Consider the following 25,544-nt stretch of genomic DNA (forward strand, 5'->3'; position numbering starts at 1 on the left):
AATCCCCCCTTCTCTGGGCCCCCCCACATAATATTCAGGTCCGACGGATGTTATCTGCTACCTGCCTGTTGGTTATAAAACCAGATTGGTCTTCATGGATAAGGTGAGGCAGTACTTTGCTTAAGCGGTCAGCCATAACCTTAGCCAAAATTTTTATGTCAATATTTAACAGCGATATGGGCCTATAAGACCCGCATACTGCCAGGTCTTTGCCTGGTTTTAATAATACTGAAATTCCCGCAGCATGCAAGCTCGGTGGCACCCCATTCCCCTCGAAACAAGCATTTCCCACCCTCACCAAAAGAGGCACTAGAGCATCCCCTAAGATTTCATAAAACTTCCCAGTAAACCCATCTAACCCCGGCGCCTTCCCCCCTTTTAGCCCTTTAATGACCCCTACTACCTCTTTCACTGTTATCATTGCTTCTAAATCCACCCTTTGGGCCTCTGTTACCCTCTTCAAATCCAGATCCTGCAAATAGTCTCTTATCGCCCCCTGGGGGACCCGGGCCCTTTTGGTATCTAATGTCTTATAGTATTGCACAAATTGGGCTCGAATATCATCATCTTGGTGGACGACTTTGTCCCCAGGACCCTTGAGTTTTGTTATTGTGTTCCTGATCTGCCTTTGCCTTAACCCCCTAGCCAATAAGTTCCCCACTTTATTGCTGAATTCAAAGAATTTTTGTTGCATCCTGGCATACTCCATCTTTCTCATTTGTATTTTGAATAGTTCCGCTCTGCACTTCTGTAGCTCCTGAAATGACAATGCATCCCCCATTTCCTGATGAGCGGCCTCTATCTTAGCCAAATTCTGTCTAATAGACACCTCATGCACTGCCCTTTCCCATTTGCGCTGAGCTCCCCTTTTTATGAGATGCCCCTGAACCACTGTCTTGAGGGCAACCCACAGGATCCCTTCTGTGACTTCTCCATTATCATTATATTCTAAATACCCTTTGATTATATTTCTCACCTCCTGATAATCTTTCTCCGCATATAGCAATGATTCATTGAGCCTCCATACTATATTTTTCAGAAATCCACCCAACCCCCCTCATTGTTACCCATACAGGTGCATGATCAGAAATGTGCATACTATCAATCCCCGAATCCCGCACCTCCCCCCACATGGAGCGACTACTCCATATCGCATCTATTCTGGTGTAGGTCCGCTGAGCATGGGAGTAGAACGAGAAAGTCTTCTGCCCCAGGTGCTGTAACCTCCAGACATCTACCAGATCTAGTTCTTTCATTAATTGGGAAAACTTCCCCCTTATATATTGTGTATCTCTATCCCGTCACTTGGAGTGATCCAACTTACCTGCCGAAAAATTAAAATCCCATCCCAAAACTATTTGAGTACCTTCAAACCGTGCTAAGTCAGATCTCAATGACTCAAAAAAGGCCCCCTGCCCTCCATTAGGTGCATAAACATTGATTTATTTATTGCACTTGCATCCCACATTTTCCCACCTATTTGCAGGCTCAATGTGGCTTACACAAACCTGTTATGGCATTGCCATTCCAGGGTGAATACATTTGGTGTTACAAAGGATAAAGATACAGTTGGTGTTCCACAAGATAACAAAGAGAACTAATCAAGCAGTTATATAAAGACTAGTAAAAATGGCCCATTTCTGAGACCCATGAAACGGGCGCTAGCAAGATTTTCTTTCGAATGTAGCCCTGTAAGGTTTTGCGACCCTAAATAGCCCACAGAAATGACTTCAAACGGCCAGGAGCCATTTCTTCCTGTTTAAATCACTTTCAATATTGGAACCTGAACTTAAGTGAATTGTGTAAATATAAGTTTGCTAGTGTGAAGTTATTTTTCTGTTTCCTGTAATATCTGCAAGTGTTTGTAATAAGAAGTGTGGAGGGGATTAGAAGGGTTAGGAAGCAGAGGAAAGATTCGTTTTATATTGATATATGACGTCCACGTGTTATGCCTTTAAGAAGGCAGTTGGTTTCAGATCTGCCTAACGAAGCATTTTGAAGGAGGAAGCGTGAGAAAAGCGTCCAGAAAAACGAAAGGTCGTCATGTGATCTGCTGCCTGCAAGGTTTGTGCTGAGGTGGTTCTGTTTTTGGAACGTGGCTAAAGATTATTGCACAATAAGAAGGGGGTTTGGTTCTTCTCAGTTCTCTAAACAGTCCTTGAGGCTGCACTTTGGAGCAGCCTGCTCAGTCATGAATCAGAGCAATTTGTCTTCTGGCACTGAACCGATTCCCCTCTGATTCGAACACCACCACCTCCTAACTCGCAGTTCCGTTCCTCCTTAAGGAGTCTCCGGGCTCTTGTTGCTGCCAAGATTCCCCTCTGATTCCAACAACAACACCTCGTAACTCGCAGTTCCGTTCCCCCTTAAAGCTTGTGGCCTCGGCTGTTGTCCCTTCCCCCAGCAGAGTGTTAGCATTGTTTCCAAGCCGTGTTTTCCTCTGATGCTGGCCTTTCTGACAATGTTGGATATGTTGGCAGCCGTCTGCAGTTTTGAGTGTTGTCGTTGTATACTTTTCCCATGTACGCAGTTCGGCTGTGACGTCATGACGGTCGACGCAAGGGCGTGCCCGACAGACATGGTGAGTAGAGAGGCTTTACCACCATGAACTTACGAACCATTAACGGACGTGGGCGGAGCTTGGGGGCATCATTCGAACGTTGGGGTTGCGAATTATGTCGGGATGGGGCGTAGCTGAGGCGTGTGTATGAGTGAGAGTCAGAGTGAGTGGTGCTGAGAGGCTACAACAGTGCAGGGCTTCAGTGTTTCCCTGCCACACTGTGAGCTTCAGAATTGGAGGTGAGAATTATTTATATAGAAGAGTTTCAGGGAAGGTTGGAGTGGTGAAGTGTTATAATTACGCTATGGATTCTTGGGGCAGGCTTTGTTGAAGAGGTATGTTTTCAGAGATTTGCGAAAGTTAGTTATTTCGTTAATTGTTTTCAAGCTAGTTGGTAGTGCATTCCACAGCTGCGTGCTCGTGTAGGAAAAGCTGGTCGCATGTGTTAATTTGTATTTTACTCCTCTGCAGCTGGGGAAGTGTAGATTAAGAAATGTGTGGGCAGATTTTTTAGCATTTCTGGGAGGGAGGTCTACAAGGTCTAGCATGTAGGACGGGGCAGCTCCATAGATAATTTTATGAACAATCGTGCAGATCTTGAACATGGTACGTTCTTTAAGTAGGAGCCAGTGTAGTTTTTTTCTTAGGGGTTTTGCACTTTCATATTTTGTTTTTCCAAATATGAGTCTGGCTGCAGTATTCTGAGCTGTTTGGAGTTTGACAGTCTGTTCTTTGTAGCCGGCAAAGAGTGTGTTACAATAGTCTAGGTGACTTAATACCAGTGACTGTAACAGGTTGCGAAAAATGGATCTTGGGAAGAAAGGTTTTACTCTTTTGATTTTCCACATGGAGTGGAACATCTTCTTGGTTATATTCTTCACGTGACAGTCGAGTGTAAGATTTCGATCAATGGTAACTCCCAGAATTTTCAGAGTGTTTGAGATGGGGAGGGAAACGTTTGGTGTGGTGATGGTAGAGAACTTACTAGTGTTATGTTGTGAGGTGAGTATAAGACATTGTGTTTTTTTCTGCGTTGAGTTTTAGCTGAAATGCGTCCGCCCAGGAGTGCATGATTTGGAAGCTTTGGATAATCTTCTTGGTGATTTCCTTTAGATCATATTTGAACAGGATGTAGATCGTAACATCGTCTGCATATATGTATGGATTGAGGTTTTGATTGGCTAGTAACTTGGCTAGGGGTATCATTAGGTTGAAGAGGGTTGGCGAGAGAGGGGATCCTTGGGGGACTCCACATTCAGGTGTCCATGGGGCTGATATAGTCGAGTTAACTGTTACTTGGTATGTCCTTGTGGTCAGGAATCCTCTGAACCAATTAAGAACGTTTCCTCCAACTCCAAAGTATTCTAGGATATGTAGTAATATTTCATGGTTGACCATGTTGAAGGCACTGGACATGTCGAATTGTAAGAAAAGTATGTTGTTGCCAGTTGCAATTGTTTGTTTAAATTTATTCATTAAAGTCACTAGTACTGTTTCAGTGCTGTGATTCGACCGAAATCCTGAGATTCATGAAGAATTGCATGTTTGTTTAGGTAGTTAGTGAGCTGTTTTCGTCACTGCGCCTTCCATAAGTTTGGTTATCAGTGGAATAGATGCCACTGGGCGGTAGTTGGTTAAGTCATTTGTACTTTTCTTTGCATCTTTTGGTAAAGGGGTAAGTAGAATGTTTCCTTTATCCTTTGGGAAGAGCCCATTTTGTAGCATGTAATTCAGGTGCCTCTGAGGTCTGCTTTGTGTAGTTGAGGGGCAGATCTTATAAGGTTATTGGGGCAGATGTCCAATTTGCATTGCGATGTGGCGTATCTTCCGAGCGATTGGGACATGTTGTCGATCGAGAGTATGTCAAAGTTGGTCCATGATCGGTCTGCTGGGTGTTCTCCAGGTATTGGGTCTAAACATTCAAGGAGGTTTGAATAATCAGGTGTGTTGATAGGTATCATGAGTCGTAGCTTTGTAATTTTTTCCTTGAAGTAGTTGGCAAGATTGTTTGCTGATGGGGTGTCTATGTTGTTAGATGTAACCGGTGTGGTATTTAATAGTTTGTTTACGAGCTGGAATAGTTTGTGTGTGTGTCCTTGTAGTCTGGTCCAATTTTGGTTTTGTAGTATGATCTTTTAGTTTGTCTGATGGTGTATTTGTATTTTCTTTGTAGTTGTTTCCAGTTGTTGAGTGCAGTCTCATCTTTTTTCTTATTCCATGCTCACTCTAGTCTTCTGACTTGTGTTTTCAATTCTTCGCTAAACCATGGTATTGAGTTTTTTCTGTGTGAGGTTCTGGTTTGGATTGGTGCTATATTGTCTAATATGACTTTGCATCTGTTGTCCCATTCCTGAAGAAATTGGGGTGAGTCTGTAGGTGTTGACCATTCGTTATTATAGAATTGTTGCCAGAATATTAGCGGGTCTATTTTGCCTCTCGTGGTGTAGGTACGTTGTTCTTGTTTATGTTGTGAATCTTTTGTTCGCCAGTGGAGGGAGAGGTTTGCTTTGTAGTGATTGGACCATGGAGTAGCTGTCCATTTTGTATCTGTTAGTTCAAGATTTTGTTCTGATGAGAATGTGTGTGATTATGTCTAGTGAGTGTCCTTTAATATGGGTGGGCTGCATAGTTGGCCAATGAAGCTCCCAGAGTTGGATGAAGTCCTTGCATTCAGATACATTTGGTAGGTTTGTATCCTCAAGCTGAAGGTTGATGTCTCCTGCTATAAGGAGATTTTGCATGGAAACACATGTATTCGAAATAAAATCTATGAAATGTGTTTGGCAGTCTTGCCAATTGCCTGGTGGCCTATAAAACAGGATACGGTTTAGGTGGTCATGTAGGGTTCCGGTGGTTGATTCTAACTGAAGCTATTTCAAGTTGGGGAAGTATGGATTTGGCTGTTGTTGTGACAGTGAATTGGGATCTATAGATTATAGCTATGCCTCCTCCTCTTTTTCCGTTCCTTGTCCAGTGGGTAATTTTGTACCCTGGAGGGCATAGTTCTAAGATTATGGGATCTTTGAGGTCATGGATCCAAGTTTCGCTAATTAAGAAATCGAGATTGTCTGTTGTGATCCAGTCGGATATTGTCGTAGTTTTGTTAACTACCGATCTGGCATTTATGTATCCCATTTGTATTAGTTGGTAGGGTTCAGTTGGGGTCGAGGCTGTCATAATTTTTATTAGTTGTCTATCCTCTTGATATTTAAGTTTGTTTGTCCCTTCTTTACTTCCTGTTGATTGTGTCCGTAGTTGGTAGGTTTTCCGTTCCATTTTTTTTATTATTTTTTGTGTGGGTGTGTTTTGTTCTTGGGTTGTGCGCATGGTTTATGTGTTGTGGGTAAATTGTTGTCTGTGAGAGGGGTTGTCAGTGCATGGTGGATTAAGGAAAGACAGTAAATGATTAGGAGTAATTTGTTGGTGTTCATGTTGGTTTAGTATGTGTGGTGCGGCAGGAGCGGATGTACGTTAGAGTTCAGCAGTGTAGTGTTGATTGATTGGAATTTACAGTCGATTGTGCAGTTCAGTTCCGTGTGCGCACTTGTAATCCGACGTTCAGTTCAATATATTACAATTTAGTATATTACAATTCAGTATACTAACAATTTACAGTCCTACAATTCATTATAAATGTAATGAGGTGCTTAAAAAGACCTAAAAAAGCATTGAAAACTTTAAAGTCGTTAAACACTTCAGTGATAAATAGGTTCTGTGATTTACCCTGCATGTACTACATAAAATAACCAGCATGTTAACTCAGGGAGCCATTCAGCATGCAGCAAGACAATAGAATTGGTTCAGTGAGACATGCACAAAAGCATCCAGCTTTCCCTAACCCCTTATATGTAATTAAGGATTCCTCCCACTTTCCTTATGTGAGTATCCTATAGCATTATCAAATCCCAGTTCATTCTACGTAATTCCTGAACAATACTCTGTTTCCCTGGGTTATTTAAGCCATTAACATTCCAGACCCCTATCTGCAACCCTCCCTCCCCCCTCCATCCATCCCTTCCCTCTCCTTTCTCTCCCCTCCCCCCGTTATCGACCCCTTCAACCGGCCTTTGTCCCTTCCAGCCAGTTATATCCCTGAGGAAGCGAGCCCCTGCCAGAGACCCGCTCATGCAATCCAGCCCTCCCGTGATCACACCCCTCCTCCCTTAGTTACCATCTTACCGTCCCACTCAAACATTAACCCATTGTCCTCTGGGCGCATATTTCCCTAATAATTACAGCCCTCATGCAGTGTTTTGAGATTGATAGGGTATGCAAGTCTACCCTCTCAAAGTCCATATCAGGTCACTTTCGACGGTGATCCTCTCCTGTCTCTTCCCGCTCTTTGCCATCCAGAGCGCTCCCTAGGGGTCAAGCCCTCCTTCTGAGGTTGCCTTTTATCCGCCTCGCTTGGAAGATCCGAGCAACCCATGTCTCTCAGCATAGTCCAGGCTCCCTCAGGTGATTGAAGTCTTCGAGTCTTGTCCCCCCCCCACTGCGATTTGTACTACTGATTGGGGACCTGAACCTACACCTAGAGGACCCCAACAATACCCACACTCAAGAATTCAAAGGACGTCATCTCTGTGACCTTGACCTCCCTCCTATACAACCTACCTACAACAAAGGTCACTCACTAGACATCATCTCTTACAAATTCTCCACAAACCAGAACGTCCACATCTCTGATAATAACTGGTCTGCCACCCCCTGGTCAGACCATCACAAAGCAACACTATCCCTACAATGGCAGAAAAAAGGTCAGCTTATTAAACAAGACCCAATGACAATCATCACTAGAGAACGGCTCGACAAGGAAAGGTTTTGGCAACCTAACTCATACCACTTTCCTCACTGAATGGGACAACAGATGCAAAACTATACTAGATGAAATAGCCCCATTACGTAAAAAAAACCTACACAGATGCAACCTTGTACCATGGTTCAATGACCTACTAAAAACCCTAAAATCACAAACCAGGAAACTAGAAAAGGCATGGAACAAATTTAGAGATACAACCACCTACAATACATGGAAACAGTCACACAGGAAATACAAAAATGCCATCAAACGAGCAAAAAGATCCTACTACACACAAACAATTCTAACCAGCGGCAAAGACATAAAAAAACAATACCAAATCATAAACAATCTTCTTAACACCAACCCAGTCACATCATCCTCCACAAACTGCCCATCGGCTGACCAGCTAGCAAATTACTATGACAAAATCACCAATCTTTGCAGCACAATTACACAAAACTATACTAACAATGATTCCTCTCTCAACGAACTGGACCCCTATGGAGACGAAATTCCAGCCGACCGTTCATGGACAAACTTCACCCTCCTTACCACGAAAGAAGTCTCTGTGGCACTCACCAAACTTTCCAAATCCCACTGCCAACTCGACCCATGCCCCAACTACTTAATGGAAGATGCCCCAGAATGCTTTATCATAGATCTCACCTCCCATCTAAACCTTCTGCTACAGCAAGGTTCATTCCCCACTGAACATTGCAAGATACTGCTTACACCAATACCGAAAAATCCTAAGAAACCAGCGAACGATGTCACCAACTACCGGCCCGTCGCCTCCATTCCTCTACTAATTAAATTGATGGAAAACAGGGTGACCTCTCAAATCAATGACTACATACAAATATTCTCCATTCTACATAAGTCACAATCGGGCTTCCATCCAGCCCACAGCACAGAAACTGTCCTACTCACCCTAATATCCAAATTCAAACAAGAAATTGCATTTGGAAACAACATCCTCCCTTCTACAATTTGACTTATCCACTACATTTGACATGGTAGATCACAACATACTAACCAAACTACTGGACAAACTTGGAATCGGCGGTAACATTATTAACTGGATAAAAGGATTCTTCACCTCAAGATCCTATCAAATTAAATCACCCACTGATATCTCACCGCCCTGGTCACCAATCTGCGGAGTACCTCAAGGATCCCCTTTATCACCAATACTCTTCAATCTAATGATGATCCCACTAGCCAAAGCCCTATTCAGACATGGTCTAAACCCTTTCATTTATGGTGATGACGTTACCATATTCATTCCCTTTAAATCAAACCTAACAGAAACCTCTTGATAGAATATCCATGGGCATGAACATCTTAACCTCCTGGGCCAACGCCTTTAGGATGAAACTGAACAAAGAAAAAACACAATGCCTAATCCTTTCATCTCAGCACTCCGCAATCCCCCCATCTAATCTCTCCACCTCCGGCACTACAATCCCCATTTCTGAAAACCTGAAAATCCTTGGAGTGACACTAGACAGCCACATCATTAAATGGATAAAAAGTTTTATCACCACCAGAATCTACCAAGTCAAATCAACCTCATCGATATCATCTGCGTGGTCCTCACAATGCGGAGTTCCCCAAGGATCGCCTCTATCCCCGATCCTCTTCAACCTCATGATGATCCCTCTGGCTAAGTCCCTATCCAAAGCTGGCCTAAACCCCTTCATCTATGCTGACGTCACCATATTCATCCCTTTCCAATCCAACCTTACAGAAATCTCTGATAAAGTAATCACTGGCATGAACATCCTAGCCTCCTGGGCCAATGCCTTCAAAATGAAACTGAAGAAAAAACTCAATGCATAATCCTCTCTTCAAGACACTCCACTCTACTCCCAACCACCCTAATCACCCCCAACGTTACAATTCCAATATCCGACAACTTGAAAATCCTAGGAGTAACATTAGACAACCATCTAACTCTAGAAACTCATGCAAAAGCCATGACGAAGAAGATGTTCAACATGATGTGGGTATTGAAAAGAGTAAAACCATTCCTCCCCCAAAAAACATTCCGCAACCTGGTACAATTCACAGTACTCACCCACGCTGACTACTGCAACAGTATCTACGTTGGATGCAAAGCTCAAATCCTAAAAAAGGTTCAAACCGCCCAAAACACAGCAGCGAGACTCATCTTTGGCAAATCACGATTCGAAAGCGCAACACCACTACGGAAAAAACTTCTTTGGCTCCCTATCAAGGAACACAAACTTCAACGCCCACACAATGATCCACAAGATCCTCAATGGCAAATCTCCAAGCTACATGTCCGACCTGATCGATCTTCCAGCCAGGAACTGGTCCAAATCTTCCCGAACATATCTCAATCTTCATCTTCCTAGCTGCAAAGGCCTCAAATACAAAACTTACTATGCATCCAACTTCTCTGTCATAGGCAGCCAACTCTGGAACGCCATACCTCGACATCCGAAAAACCACTGAACATACCCTTCCGAAAACTGCTGAAGACTTACCTCTTCAAACAAGCCTATCCAAATGACCCATCCTAACTCTCAAACCTAATTCCACACCACTAGTATTACCCATACTCCAATCCTTTCCCCATATCTCTTACTAATGTCCTACTCTATGCAATTATGTCATCTCTGTTATACTTGTTCCATACTTTGTATTATCTCTGTGATACTTTGTATCACACTTTGTAAGCCGCACTATCGAGCGGGAAAGAGCGGGGTATAAATGCCACAAATAAAAAAATTAAAAAAAACCTCTCCCTCAAAAATCACGCCACATCCACCACAAAGAAAATGTTCACAATGATGTGGATATTGAAACGCGTAAAACCATATCTACCTCAGAAAACATTCCAGAATTTAGTGCAATCCACAGTACTTACCCATGCTGATTACTGCAACAGTATTTTCTTAGGCTGCAAAGCCCACATCCTGAAAAAACTTCAGACTGCCCAGAATACAGCAGCGAGACATCTTTGGCAAATCACGTTTTGAGAGTGCAACTCCTCTCCGTGCAAGATTACACTGGCTCCCAATCAAAGAACGTATCAACTTCAAAACCCAGACTTTAATCCACAAGATAATACACGGAGAATCTGATCGACCTCCCAGCAAGAAACATGTCTGTATCCTCGCGAAAGTACCTCAACCTGCACTACCCCAACTGTAAAGGTCTCAAGTACAAAACTTATTATAGATCCAATTTTTCCTTCCTGGGCAGCCAACTCTGGAACGCTCTCCCTAGACCTATCTAAGCAATCCATGACCACCTACCGTTCAGGAAAACACTAAAAACCCATTTATTCAAACAAGCCTACCCAAAGGACCCAGATTAATCTTATGAACCCATCTACCTTACATATACCAAAGAGAAAATGACATTGACCCTGACTCTATCTCCCACCTTACCTTCCTCTCTATCACCTATCTCTATCTACCCATCCATCCTATTACTGTGTTATACTTAATTTCCTACTTTACATAACAAAATTCTGTGTTACCTATTACTATGTAAGTCGCATTGAGCCTGCTTTTAGTGGGAAAGTGCGGGATACAAATGTAATAATTAAATAATTTGTATTCCAAACGGGTATAGCCAACGGTATCTCAAGCCAGCCTTTTGCAAATACTGCGTGATCTCTTTGAACTCTCTTCTTTTCTGTAGTGTCTTGCTAGCTAGATCCTGAAAAACCATAGGTTTACAATTATTCCAGGTACAGTCTCCCATTTTTCTAGCTTTTCTCCATACTTCTTCTTTAATCCTGTAGTCGTGGAAGCAGGCAATGATATCTCTAGGCTGGTCTCCTCTCTGTGGGCCTAAGCTCCGGCGTGCTCTGTTCACTTTAACTCTGGTCAAGTTCTGTTGTTCACCTCCATTATCTGGCCCCAGAAGAAATACACACAGTTCTTGCACTACTTTAATCGAGTACTTAAACTGGTCTTCTTCAGGTATCCCTTTTGAAGCGCAAGTTGCAGCGGCGAGACCTGTTTTCCAGATCTTCCATCTGTGTCTCCAAGTCTATTCTCAGTTGTTTCTCTTTTTTGAGTGCCGCCTATAAGCTCTGCACTTCCACCTCCATGTTGTCAACCTTCTGCTTATTTTGAGGGGTAAGCCACTTAATAGCTCTAGCTTCAGCCGAGCTCCACTTTCAAGCGGCCATCTCTGATCGCTGACGTCACTTCCTCAACATTTAACTTATTTTGGCACACATAACCTAGAGATATCAGCATGCGTGTCAGCCACACCCACAAGCCTATCGTGGAAATTCCTTACCACCTTCATTTCCCTCCACTTGTTACTTGACTCTGTCACAAACTAAACTGGACTTGTTTTTCAGTTTGGTTATTTAACTTTCTGACAACACTATATTGCATCTTTCTCACCAGGAACTATTCTGCCATTTTTTGGTGCTTTTTTAAATGTCACTCAACATACAATGGAAAAGATTTTAAGGATTTGCACTGTGGAAAAAGCAACATTAACTCATTTTGGCACACAAGCCAGAAATATCAGGATACTTGTCAGCCAAACCACAAGCCCATCCTTCATTCCCTCCACATGTTACTTGGCTCTGTCACAAACTAAACTGGACTTGTTTAACATCTATAGGTCAGAGACAGTCATTTATTGGCAAACTATTTCATTATTAAATGCAAATGATATATAGAATGGATACCAAAATAAATTTGAATAGAATAAAAAAAGAAAAGCAATGTACTGGAACTCAGCAGAGGGCGCTCTAGATTTACCACTGGCAAGAAGAATGATATTCAAAATAAATGTATTTTCAATACCTTTAATGTTAACAGCTTTCAATTAAACTTGAAACACTTACCCAGTCTGCACTTCCCACATTTTTATGGTTTTATCCCTTGAGGCAGAAACTATATGATCTCCATTGGGCATGATGGCTACTGAGGACACATTGTGATCATGACCTAAAAAGAGGACAGGAGAAAAAGTTTCATTTTCATGTATTCCCAAATTCCATGCTTACAGGGCACAAATGGCTCAACACTGCATACTCTTGCATGTGTGGACATCTTCCCACATGAAGTTTTATTTCAATTAGGTTTTATTGAACGCTTTCAAAAAGGCAATAAACTGTTCAATAACAATTAACAAATATCACTTAACAACAAGTATAAGTAACAGTGCTCACGAAAAGAAGCCCCAGGCGTAACAAATACTTCACAGATTTTAGAATATTTTTTTCAATAACCCCCCCCCCCACCCAAAATGCAAAACTATTCTCTACAGTATCTCTCCCCCCCCCCCCCCCCCCCCCCCCCCCCCCCAAATGGGTACATCTGTTTGACCTTAAGATAAAGGAAAATTCTTTGAAGGACCCCACATTTTCTTCCATATGGGCATACAATTATGCCTCAGCCGTGAGCTGCTGCATCCTATAAATATAACTCAGTTTAGTTCTCCAGATATGCAAAGGGGGCAGTTTGACCTGATTCCAACATGTCACACTGGTCAGTTTAGCAGCATTAAGCAGGTAGCCAACCAGTTTCAACTGAGCCCACTTCAAACCCGGGAAGGCTTTATTAAATACTAGTAAAAAAAGGCCTGTTTCTGAAAGAAATGAAACGGGCGCTAGTGTCACGGTTGTGCCCATGTTTCTTGCTCTCAGTCACCTCGCCCCCCCGGTGGTTAGACCTGGTGGCTGCTATGGACTGACTTGCTTGCTGTTTCCCATGTTCCAGAAGATATTCCGGTCCGGATCTTCCAGCCTTGCAGATTGTTTTTGCAGTTTTTTGGAACTAAGCAGTACCCATACCTGGTGAACTACCTTGTATGTTGCCTTTATTAATCACCTGGGAAGCTTTCTAGTTTGCCTTGCAACAGAGGTCGTCTGATGAGTTTCTCGTCGGTGAGTGTTGTTGCAGTGCTACCGTGTGTTACTCTTATCCTGGCTTTGACCCTGTCTGGTTTCTGGAGTATTCTACTGCTTGCTGCTTGCCTTTGACCCTGTCTGGTTCCTGGAATATTTTTCTGCTTGCTGCTGTCTGGGACCCCGGTTTGGTTTCTGGAGTGTTCTGCTGTTTGCTGGCCGGCTGCTGAACCCTGCAGTTCTGACTTCCTCCTCGGTCTCTTAGTCCTGCCGGCCGCCTGCACCTGGGGGCTCAACTCCTAGGGAACGGCGGTCAAGCGCAGGTGAAGTTTGACTGATTTCCTGTCCTGCTTGCTCCAGCTTGCGTTGCCTCAGCTGCAGTTTTCATCTGGTAATTCCAGTCCTGGGTTTGTCGGTACGTCTGTTCTGCCTTGTCTTGTGTTTGGGTGATTCTCCTGCCGCTGCCACTCCTCGGCAGTGGTCCAAGGGCTAACTAACCCAGTGGTTCCGCGAGAACCCTGACAGCTAGCAAGGTTGTCCTCTAATGGCAATTATGTTTTTAAGGGACCTGTTAGGAGAGAGTATGTGTGACAGAGAGTATGTGTGAGAGAGTGAATGAGTATGTGTCAGAGAGAGAGAGAGCGAGAGAGAGGCAGAATGTGTGTGTCTGTGTGTGAGTGAGAGAGTGTAGTATGTGTGCACCAATTATGCTCTGTCCCCTCCATCCATCCATGTGCAGCATCTCTCCCCTGCCCCCTCCATCCATTGTGGTACAGCAATCCTCCTCTTTCCTTTGCCCTCCCTCCTAGCTCCAGGCCCACCTCCCTCCCTCCGAGTTCCAGGCCCTCCCTCCCCTCTCTCTCTCCTTTCCATCCCCCCTCCCTCCGAGTTCCAGGGCCATCCCTCCCTCTCTAAGTTCCAGAGCCGTCCCTCCCTCTCTGAGTTCCAGGGCTGTCCCTCCCTCTCCGAGTTCCAGGGCCGCCGTCCCCCCTCCGTCCCTCCCAGTTCCAGGGTCCACCCTCCCTCACTCCCAGTTCCAGGGTTCCCCCTCCCTCCGAGTTCCAGGATCGTCGTCCCTCCCTTCCTGTTGCAGGCTCCCTCCCTCCATTTTTGAAAACTCACCTTCACTTACCCCGTCGGGGTTACGGCGGCCGGCAGCAGTGGTACAAAGCGTGCAGGCTTTGCCCTTCTGTCTCTCTCAGCTCTGGTCCCGCCCTCATTTCCTGTTTCCGCAAGGGTGGGACCAGAACTGAGACAGAAGGGCTGAGCCTGCACGCGATGTATTGCTGCTGCCAGCCACCGTAACCCCGACAGGGTAAGTGAAGATGACTTTTCAAAATCGGAAGGAGGGGGCCTGGAACTGGAAGGGAGGGACGACGATCCTGGAATTGGGAGGGAGGGGGGACCCTGGGGTACAGGCATTAAAAGTTAGCTTGCGTCCCCTCCCTCCTTACTGTTATTCCGTACTTCAGCGCAATGCCCTGCACACCGGTAACTCTGGAGGGAGGCTGCTCAGTGTGTCAGTGCCGTCAGACAGTCTCGAGCGTTTTCTGTTTTTTTTTCTGTCAAATATGCGCCTGCCAGTTTTTTTTTTTTTTGGGGGGGGGGGGGGGGGGGGGGGGACAGTAGATCAGCTGTGAGGTCCCCCCCCCCAGGTTCTTGTCATAATAGGTCCAGTGACATCAGCCAGGGCTTCGGAGCCTAGCAGACCAAGTCTGAAGAAAGTCACGGACACAGGCAGCCAGACGCATAGAACGTTGGAGGTGGTAATTATTATATAGGAAGAGCATACCCGAATCCTAGGGCACCCAATGACCAATACAAAGATAAATCTGATACTGCACACTCTTCCAGAAAGCTTTAGGACATGACCACCAAATATGGTCTGGAGTACCCCTATGACCACAGAGCCAACAGCAGGCTGGTGAGGCTTCCAGAAACCAATGGTGGATCCTGTCCAGGGTCAAGTATCATTGATACATAATCTTCTAATTATTCTCCTGAGCAGCAACTGCAACAGTGGTGTGCGCTGCTTACATAGTGTCCCAGTCAGAAAACTTATAAGAAACTCCCAGTTCATGTTCCCATCTCATGCGGCATTACAAAGCTGGTGCAAGTCTCATGATACCTATAGAGAGCTGCCAAAAGATGTCTTGTAAACCTAAGCCTTCACATATATTCTCTAATTCAGTATATTCCCCAAACAAATGTGGCTCAACATGCTTACTCTGCAGAAAATGAATATTAAGCAAAATAGTGTTCCCCAGAAAACAAACTCCCGCACTAGGGTATCAAAGAGCACAAACTTATCCACAAATTGACCCGAGCCAGCCCGCTAGCTTCCCAGATCTTAAACATACCGTTGGTCATCCCAGGAGGAAAGAACTTGTGCCTGAGAGAAGTATACCTGGAGTTTGGAAAATCCTTGCGAGTACCCAAAGAATCCCATATCCTCAGTGTATATAAATAGCAGGACTAACAGAGTCCTCTAACACTCAGCTTCTTCTAGGCAACCACATAAGGGAACTCAAGGGAATTGCACCCACAAACTCCTGCTCTAGCCCTATCTACAATTTACAGGGGTGGTTCTAAAATCATTCTACAGCTGCTCAAGCTTGAGCCGCTTTACAGTACAATCCCCTATTTATAAAAAGGATCCTTCAAGTAAATCAAGGCTTCTGACCCCCACCCAAGATAAACTTTAAAAGAAGATCTTGCAATGTGTCCAGACACCTCCTAGGGATCTCTATAAGTAGGCCCTGAAACAGGTAAAGCTTTGGTCTTACTCATGTTAACCTCAAAACCGGAAGTTAGGGAGGAAAAAGCATATATTCAAACTGGGAAGGGATACTATCGGGTTAACGTAAGCAAAAAATCGTCAGCAAATAAGCTGATCTTGTATTCATAATGCCCTATACGAACATCACCCAACATCAGGATTAGTTGATATAGCAGTGGGGGGTAATTCTATCGTATTTTGAAGCTCTGCAGATAATACGCCGGTTGATATTGTATATCTGGATTTTCAGAAGGCGTTTGACAAAGTGCCGCACGAAAGACTCCTGAAGAAATTGCAGAGTCATGGAATCGGAGGTAGGGTATTATTATGGATTAAGAACTGGTTGAAAGATAGGAAGCAGAGAGTAGGATTGCGTGGCCAGTATTCTCAGTGGAGGAGGGTAGTTAGTGGGGTCCCGCAGGGGTCTGTGCTGGGTCCGTTGCTTTTTAATGTATTTATAAATGACCTAGAGATGGGAATAACTAGTGAGGTAATTAAATTCGCCGATGACACAAAATTATTCAGGGTCGTCAAGTCGCAGGAGGAATGTGAACGATTACAGGAGGACCTTGCGAGACTGGGAGAATGGGCGTGCAAGTGGCAGATGAAGTTCAATGTTGACAAGTGCAAAGTGATGCATGTGGGTAAGAGGAACCCGAATTATAGCTACGTCTTGCAAGGTTCCGCGTTAGGAGTTACGGATCAAGAAAGGGATCTGGGTGTCGTCGTCGATGATACGCTGAAACCTTCTGCTCAGTGTGCTGCTGCGGCTAGGAAAGCGAATAGAATGTTGGGTGTTATTAGGAAGGGTATGGAGTCCAGGTGTGCGGATGTTATAATGCCGTTGTATCGCTCCATGGTGCGACCGCACCTGGAGTATTGTGTTCAGTACTGGTCTCCGTATCTCAAAAAAGATATAGTAGAATTGGAAAAGGTACAGCGAAGGGCGACGAAAATGATAGTGGGGATGGGACGACTTTCCTATGAAGAGAGGCTGAGAAGGCTAGGGCTTTTCAGCTTGGAGAAGAGACGGCTGAGGGGAGATATGATAGAAGTGTATAAAATAATGAGTGGAATGGATCGGGTGGATGTGAAGCGACTGTTCACGCTATCCAAAAATACTAGGACTAGAGGGCATGAGTTGAAGCTACAGTGTGGTAAATTTAAAACAAATCGGAGAAAATTTTTCTTCACCCAACGTGTAATTAGACTCTGGAATTCGTTGCCGGAGAACGTGGTACGGGCGGTTAGCTTGACGGAGTTTAAAAAGGGGTTAGATAGATTCCTAAAGGACAAGTCCATAGACCGCTATTAAATGGACTTGGAAAAATTCCGCATTTTTAGGTATAACTTGTCTGGAATGTTTTTACGTTTGGGGAGCGTGCCAGGTGCCCTTGACCTGGATTGGCCACTGTCGGTGACAGGATGCTGGGCTAGATGGACCTTTGGTCTTTCCCAGTGTGGCACTACTTATGTACTTATGTACGCGCAGCAGTATTTTGGATCGTCTGTAATCGTTTTACATTAAGTTTTGAAATACCTGCGTAGACAATATTACAATAGTTTAATCGAGATAAAATATAAGCATAGGTTAGTGTACATAGTGAGTATTTGTTTATGGAATTCCGAATTGAACGTAATTTACGCAGATGATATAAAGATTTGTCAAATCAGATATTTGCTCACTAAAAGATACAGACGAATCAATAATAATACCTAAGATAATCTTGAAAGACTGCTCTATATCCCTGCACTATAGCTTCATTCTTAAGCAATTGTATATTCAGAGTCCAGTATTTATCCCTAGTGTCTTTCAAATCAAGCCAGCAAGGGGAATGGTCAGTGTAATGTGACTGATATCTGCACCTATCAGGAGTCCTCTTGGGGCCTTATCTAAAAAAAAGTGGTGTATTCTAGAATACATAAGATGTGCGGGTGAGTAAAGCGAAGATACTTGTGTTTCATGGGCATAACATGAACTGTGGAAGCCATGTGCCCCAAGAGTCTCAACATCTGCTGAGCTGTGACGCTCAAACCTTGAACACTAGGAACAGAAGGTTGCCTGCTCACGCCTCAGGGAAGATAGGCTTGAACTGTTCTCGTGTCGAGCAATGCACCAATGAACTCCAATTTCTGAATCGGAGTGAGATGGGACTTTCAATAGCCAATCGTCGAGATAAAGGTACACATGCAAGTTTCCACATTAGGAGTCACGGACCAAGAAAGGGATCTAGGTGTCTTCGTTGATATGTTGAAACCTTCTGCTCAGTGTGCTGCTGCGGCTAAGAAAGCAAATAGAATGTTAGGTATTAGGAAAGGAATGGAAAACAAAAATGAGGATGTTATAATGTCTTTGTATCGCACCATGGTGTGACCGCACCTCGAATATTGTATTCAATTCTGGTCGCCGTATCTCAAAAAAAGATGTAGTGGAATTAGAAACGGTGCAGAGAAGGGCGACGAAAATGATAAAGGGGTTGGGACAACTTCCCTATGAGGAAAGTGGCTAGAACTCTTCAACTTGGAGAAAATGCGGCTGAGGGGAGATATGATAGAGGTCTATAAAATAATGAGTGGAGTGGAACGGGTAGATGTGAAGCGTCTGTTTACGCTTTCCATAAATACTAGGACTAGGGGACATGCAATGAAGCTACAATGTAGTAAATTTAAAATAAATCGGAGAAAATATTTCTTCACTCAACGTGTAATTAAACTCTGAAACTGTTGCTAGAGAATGTGGTAAAGGCGGTAAGCTTAGAGGAGTTTTAAAAAAGGTTTGGACGGCTTCCTAAAGAAAAAGTCCATAGACCATTATTAAATAGACTTGTGGAAAAATCACTATTTCTGGGATAAACAGTATACAATGTTTTGTACTTTTTTGGGATTTTGCCAGGTACTTGTGACCTGGATTGGCCACTGTTGGAAACAGGATGATGGGCTTGATGGACCTTTTTGGTCTTTCCCAGTACGGCAATATTTATGTATTTATAACTCTTCTAGGAAATCCTCTTCCCGAAAAGAAGGAAGAAACAAGGGTTCATTGATATGAAACACTGAGAATCTTTGGAAAAACGGAAGGGACCATCCTCAGAGTGACGCCACACTCAGAAAATTGCAAGAATGGATTGTAACAAGACAGTGCCTGCAATTCCGAGACTCTCCTCACCAAGGTCATAGCCACCAAAAATACTGCCTTCAAGCTTTAAAGGTGCTTCTTGCAAAGCCTTAAGGACCAAATTCAAATTGCAGGTTGGGCAAGGCTGGCAGCCAGAGAGGAAACCAATACTCAAACCCAGGAAACAGGCCAAAGCCAGCCCCTTCTGTAACCCAACCTGCAAACAGACCAGGAGCTGTGCCACAGAAGCACTGAATGGAGATCAAGCTTGGTCCAACACACCACAAACAGGTGCCATACCCAGGCATAGGCTGTGGAAGTAGATCTCTTCCAAGCCTAAGGTAGCAATAACCTCATTCAAATAGCCTTTTGTCAAACACAATTGCTCAAGAGCCAGGCCGTAAGACCAAAGTGGTAAGGATCCTCTATCTGAACTGGAACCTAATGCAGAAGGCCGGGACTTACCGGAAGTCGAAGGGGACAAGGAAACGAACCAAGTCCGCCTATCACAGGCACCACAGCCAATCCAGGGCTACCAGGATGATCTGACTTCAGTTGACAGCAGAACCCTGCCTATCAACGGCCATGGAGGGAACAAGTAGAGAATGACCTACGACACTGCCAGCACGTCCAGGCACCTGAAAAAGACTGGCACCCTGGCATCGTCCCAGGTCGCCATCAGGTGCATCTCCATAACACCCCATTTTTGGCAAATCAGGTGAAAGGAGTCCTCGGATAATTCCCACTCCACTAGATCTAGGAGATACCAACTGAGAAATTCCACATGCACATTACATCGCCCCACTATGTGAGCTTCACTGCAGATGGGCTTTCACCTACTCTAGGAGGTGGGCTACCTCAACCGACAGACCCCTGCTCTGTCACCCAAGCGAATGATGTATGCCACCACCGTAATGAGCCAAGCAGAACCCGATAGACATAGGATGAGCTGAAATATGATGCCAGCTAGCTACATTCTGCACAAAGAGCTGAGCTGTGCACTACAGAACGCCAGAGGTGCGCTCCCTAGCTAGAACAGATTCCACAACAAAGTGGGAAAGTCAGATGACATCCAGAGATGCTGCTGCACCCCACAGCCAGACAAGGAGCAATGCGCCATAATCAGAGATCGAACTGAACTACAAATCCAGAGACAGAGGTTTGGATAACTCCAAGGATGAAGCTATGAGGCATAACTAGAGGAAGGATAAGGTCCACTTCCTGCAAGTGAAACCTTGCCTCAAACTCAGAGGTGGAGTTGGGCATACATGCCCATAAACCCAGGAGGAAGTTGTGTCCCATAGACAGAAGGAACCAACTGTACTGGAGCGATATAGAAGAAGCAGAGATAAAGACATGCTGTGCACCCAGAGATAGCGCCGTGCTCTACGTACAGAGAGGGAGTTGTGCACTAAATTCAGAAAGAGAATGTGTTTCGCTAGATAGATATGCATGACGGAGCTAAGCCCATTAAGCAGAGATGGAGCTGCGCCTAGTCATCAGAAATGGAACTGTGCCCCACAAAGGAGCCCACCAGGCACAGGCAGTTGTGCTCAAAGTCAGGATTAGGGCTGCGTTCCACTCAGAAAAAAGGAGGTGTTTGCTCCCCATTCAGATATGAAGCCATTCTAAATCGACAGAGGAAACTGGGAACAGTATCCCAAGACAGAACCAAACTGAGACTGGGACCACTGAAGCATGAGTTAACCTTGCTAGATACGGTGATGAGGCCACCAAGTGTAGCCAGAACCGTGCTCCACAGCCAAATACCGAGTAGTGCAGCATGTGGAAAGGGGAAGCTGTGCTGTATAAACAGTGGAGCCATGCTCCACACGTACCACCAGAAGAAGCTCAACAGCCACGAAAAACCAAATTCTACCAATACCATATAGAGCCATGAGCTAGCCAAGCAGCTGCAGCCATGAACTGAACTGAAGAAATCACTGAGAGGCAAAGGTTGACAATGCCCATAAGAATTGCTGGAAGTTGACCAGCTTGAGCTAACAGTGCCTACAGAAGCAAAAAAAAAAACAGACAACCACACTACATGCCCAGCAGAGAGAGGACACTCGAACCTAACAGTATGCAGTGGGTAGTGAGACCAGGCAACGTGCACTGCCCGACACAGAACAGCAGCCATGAAGAGGCCTGGTGCCACATACTGGCTTTCCCCCAATCAGCAGCAAACAGAAGGCTGCAACCTACCAGATGCCCAGGGTCATTCCACCCAGCACCTACTCCAAACCACAAGGCTACAGTGGCCCCAAGGCCCATAGTGCAAGCACTAAATAATCTGACGGGGAATCGCCCATCCCAAAATGGCCTTAAGATGGCTAAAAGTGCAGAAAGCTGCAAGATGGAAATACCGCCATATGCTGAAGTCGAAGTCTGCGAATGAAGTCAGGAACTGAAGGCTGACAATGCCGCAAGGGAACTACTCCAAGCCACAAGTCTACAGTAGCCCGAAGGCCCATAGTGCAAGAACTAAGTAATCTGAAGGGCAAACGTCCATGCTGAAATGGCCTTAAGGTGGCCAAAGGTACAGAGAGCTGCAAGGTGGAAATGCTGCTATATGCTGAAGTTGAAGTCCGCGAATACAGTCAGGAGCTGAAGGGTGACAATGCCGCAAGGGACCAAAAACAGGTCAGACAACCAGAAATCTAAGGCTCCCAAACGCCACATGGGACTGTTGCCTTAAGGAGGCCATGCCAGGATGGCCAACATGCCTCGAAGGCAGCCGCTTTAGCAACATCACTAGATGCTCATGCGGACACGAACTGATAGCTGCCCCTGCATCAGAGAGTAAAAAAATGTCAATTTCTCTGGAAGGAGAAAATACAGTCCAAGTAGTACAGTCCACAGCTACCAAAATAAGGAATTCTACAATTCAGTACCTGGAGTAAACACAGCAGAGGGCAGCAAATGCCCTATGCGAGGGCACAAGCCAAAGACTGTCCATGCAGCCAGGAAAGAGCAGACCAAGCAACCATGAGGACACGCTGCCCCTTAACTCGAAGCAAGAAAGGAATACACTCCCTCTAGAAAAAGAGGACAGCCTGTGCCAGCATAGTCGAAACCTCAGAAAGAGAAGTGAGCAGCAGACTAGAGAATGACACAAGGACGGGGAACCGCAGTAACCACGGGGATGGGGACAGGGGACAAACTTTGTCCCCGTGTCATTTTCTACTTTGAAGCCTATTAATGAACTGGACTGTTATTTATGTTTAAGTGATGCCTAAAAAGATATTTAGATTTTTTGGAAAAACAAGCAAACATACTGGCCACAACTAGCAAAATTTGCATGGGAGATCCTGTACATCCTGCTACCAACACATCTTCTAAGAAGACAAATTCTATTCCAGGAAGGACTGTGGAAGACAGGAGAACTAGATTGAATCCTGAGATTGTTGTTGATTTCTTATTTATCCACAGATTAAAAAAAACATAGTGCTTTATAGGGCATATAGAACGGGTTGTATTTTATACCCCTGGACATTTTAACAGTGTGACTTAGGATTCCTTGCTGTAGTAGAAATCACCTATTGTTGGGGTTGGAAGGGTAGAGGGTGGTGGTGGGAAGGAGGGTCATTATAGCTGCTCATTATTATTCTCTATTTGTAATTTATACACAACAGTTGCACAGCATATTGTTCCTTTTTATATTTTAATAAAAAGCTTTATATATAAAATCATAAGTGTTCGAGGCTTCTGCAGATGAGGACAGAGGCCATGGGGACGGGACGAGGACAGAGACAACCCTTGTCCCCGTGTCATTCTCTACAGCAGACTGAAAATGCAGCCAGGAGAAGACTGTCAAAGGGAAGGCTGCAAGGTAAGCCAAGAGTGTCCTGGGAGCAGCAAGGTCCAGGCTTCTGGCCTAGACCTCCCCAAGCTCAACTGAACCAGGGAGCCCAGAACAGGAGCCACAGTAGCAGGAAAAACCAGAAGCTTGTCAAACACCATCCACCGTCTGCTAGAGATAAAGAATACTGACTGACCAAGGAGAATATCGTGGAGAAGCCAGTGCAGTAGCCTAAGAACCTGGGTTCTTTTCCCACTGCAGCTCCTTGCGACTCTGGGCAAGTCACTTAATCCTCCACTGCACCAGGTACATAATAAGTAACTGTATATAATATGTAAACCACTTTGATTGTAACCACAGAAAGTCGGTATATCAAGTCCCATCCCCCTTCTCATATCCCCCAATGTGGTAGAGTTTAGTTTGGTACTTTATCACTACCTGCAGCTGAAAGGTCATAACCCGCAAGTCTCTGGATTCATCTGCTGCAGATGACCAGGACATATGGATTAAAATCAACTGGACAGCTTGAAGGCCAATTAATTTCATCCACCAAGGCTAGATTCACTTACTAGATTATTTCTGTGCCAAATCTCATTAAGTCCATGAGTTTGGTCACAGGAATAAGCTACAGTAAATGAATCTCGTCTCGGTGAATGAAATTAACTACATAGCTCAAAACTGACAAACAAAATGGATGGAGTTTTCAAAAAGTGTTCAATTGTTAGCAACATAGATTGCTTTAAATGAACTGATCCATCAGAAGACCAAAAAGTCACTTTTGTATTACAAATATCAATATTATAAACATGGAAACAAAGTGGAAATATGCTGGCATGCTTGACTAGGCAGTGGGAAGTACATTAAAAAAAAAATTGAAAATGCTAAGAAATAAAATAAAAAAAAGGAAGTGGAGATATCCGAACAGGAAATTAGTAATATATTTTATATGAAAACCTATATTTATTTGTTGCATTTGTATCCCACATTTTCTCACCTATTTGCAGGCTCAATGTGGCTTACATTGTTCCGTCATGGCGATCGCCATTTCCGGAGTGAGTGATACAAGTGGCATTACATTAGAGATCATGATTGGCATAGAAGATTAAACATTCAAGTATAAAGAGTTCATATTCGGATTTAGAGATAGAGTGGCACTGTGTTAAAGTTCATTCGAGGTAGAGTAGACTTTGGTAGTCAAGTATAGAGAGTTGGGTTTTATCTAGTTCAGGCTTGAGGTTCACTGTGGCATGCCTTTTTGAACAGGCTGGTCTTCAGTGATCTCCAAAAGTTAGTTAGGTCGCGGATTTTTCTCACGGCAAGTGGCAGTGCATTCCATAGCTACGTGCTAACGTAGGGGAAGCTGGATGCATATGTTAATTTATATCTTAGCCCTTTGCAGCTAGGATAGTGGAAATTCAGGAATGTGCGTGCTGATCTTTTAATGTTCCTGGGTGGTAAGTCTATGAGGTCAGACATGTAGCTTGGGGCCTCTCCATAAACGATTTTATGGACCAGAGTGCAGATCTTGAACGTAATACGTTCTTTTAGTGGGAGCCAGTGTAATTTTTCTCTTAGAGGTTTGGCACTTTCGTATTTTGTTTTTCCAAATATGAGTCTGGCTGCTGTGTTTTGGGCTGTTTGGAGCTTCTTGATTTGTTCTTTACATCCAGCATAGAGTGAATTGCCGTAATCTAGGTGATTTAACACCATTGACTGCACCAGGTTGCGAAAGATTTTCCTTGGGAAGAAAGGTTTTACTCTTTTGAGTTTCCACATTGCTTGGAACATTTTCTTTGTTGTATTTTTTGCATGGCTTTCTAGTGTGAGATTTTGGTCAATTGTAACTCTGAGTATTTTCAGGCTATCTGAAACAGGAAGGGTATATTTTGGAGTGTTTATAGTGGTGGGTTTGCTTGTGTTTGTCACTGCTCGAGGACCTTGGCATACTGTCAGGCTTCTTCCCCAGGAGCACTGGGTTCGTGAGCCCATGGGCCACTACCGTGGAGCGGCAGTGGCAGGCAAGATCACCTCCAAGGTAGAGATGAGACAAAACTGGACCGGAACCCCGGACTGGAGTTCTACACCGGAATACACGGAACTGGAACGCACCGGACGAGTGCGCACTGGAGTGGAGCCCGCTGGACTGGAACACACTGGACCTAGGCTTCACCTACGCTTGACCACCTTTCCCCGAGGGTTGAGCCCTCAGGTTCTGGCAGCCGGTAGGACTTACAGGAAAACCCGGAACTGGAACTTGCAAGCAGGAACAGCAGGAATGAAGATCCAGGAGTGCCCCCTGGCACCTAGGCGCAGGCAAGGCCGACAGGCAGGGACTGTCCGGGTTCTGGCAGTCGGCAGGTTTAAACACAATGACTAGTAAACTGTACCTAGGCTAATAGAAACGCTATACCCAGGCAAACCAGTCATACACAAGAAACATACACAGAGCACACTCAGGAGACTTGAAAGCTATACACCAGCTAACAACAAAGCTGTGCCCAAGCTAACAAGTCATGCACTGGAAACAAACACAGAGCACTAGCAAAGCTATACACAGGCTAACAAGCCACACGGTGCCTAAGCTGGCTAGTCTAAACAAACACAGAGCACTAGCAAAGCTATACACAGGCTAA

The 25,544-nt window shown here is 44.5% G+C and overlaps 1 protein-coding gene across 6 annotated transcripts in view; it reads right to left on the reverse strand.

The window, feature by feature from the left end:
* The window catches only part of PAFAH1B1 (platelet activating factor acetylhydrolase 1b regulatory subunit 1), a 137,094-nt gene that overhangs the window by 34,991 nt on the left and 76,559 nt on the right, over positions 1 to 25,544 (reverse strand). For all 6 annotated transcript variants that reach the window (XM_030185587.1, XM_030185586.1, XM_030185582.1 and 3 more), the window contains exon 7: positions 12,211 to 12,313. In XM_030185587.1, coding sequence (XP_030041447.1) covers positions 12,211 to 12,313 — 103 coding nt within the window. The remainder of the gene's footprint in view (positions 1 to 12,210; positions 12,314 to 25,544) is intronic.

This window comes from Microcaecilia unicolor, chromosome 13 (assembly GCF_901765095.1).
Source record: "Microcaecilia unicolor chromosome 13, aMicUni1.1, whole genome shotgun sequence".
NCBI lineage: Eukaryota > Metazoa > Chordata > Amphibia > Gymnophiona > Siphonopidae > Microcaecilia > Microcaecilia unicolor.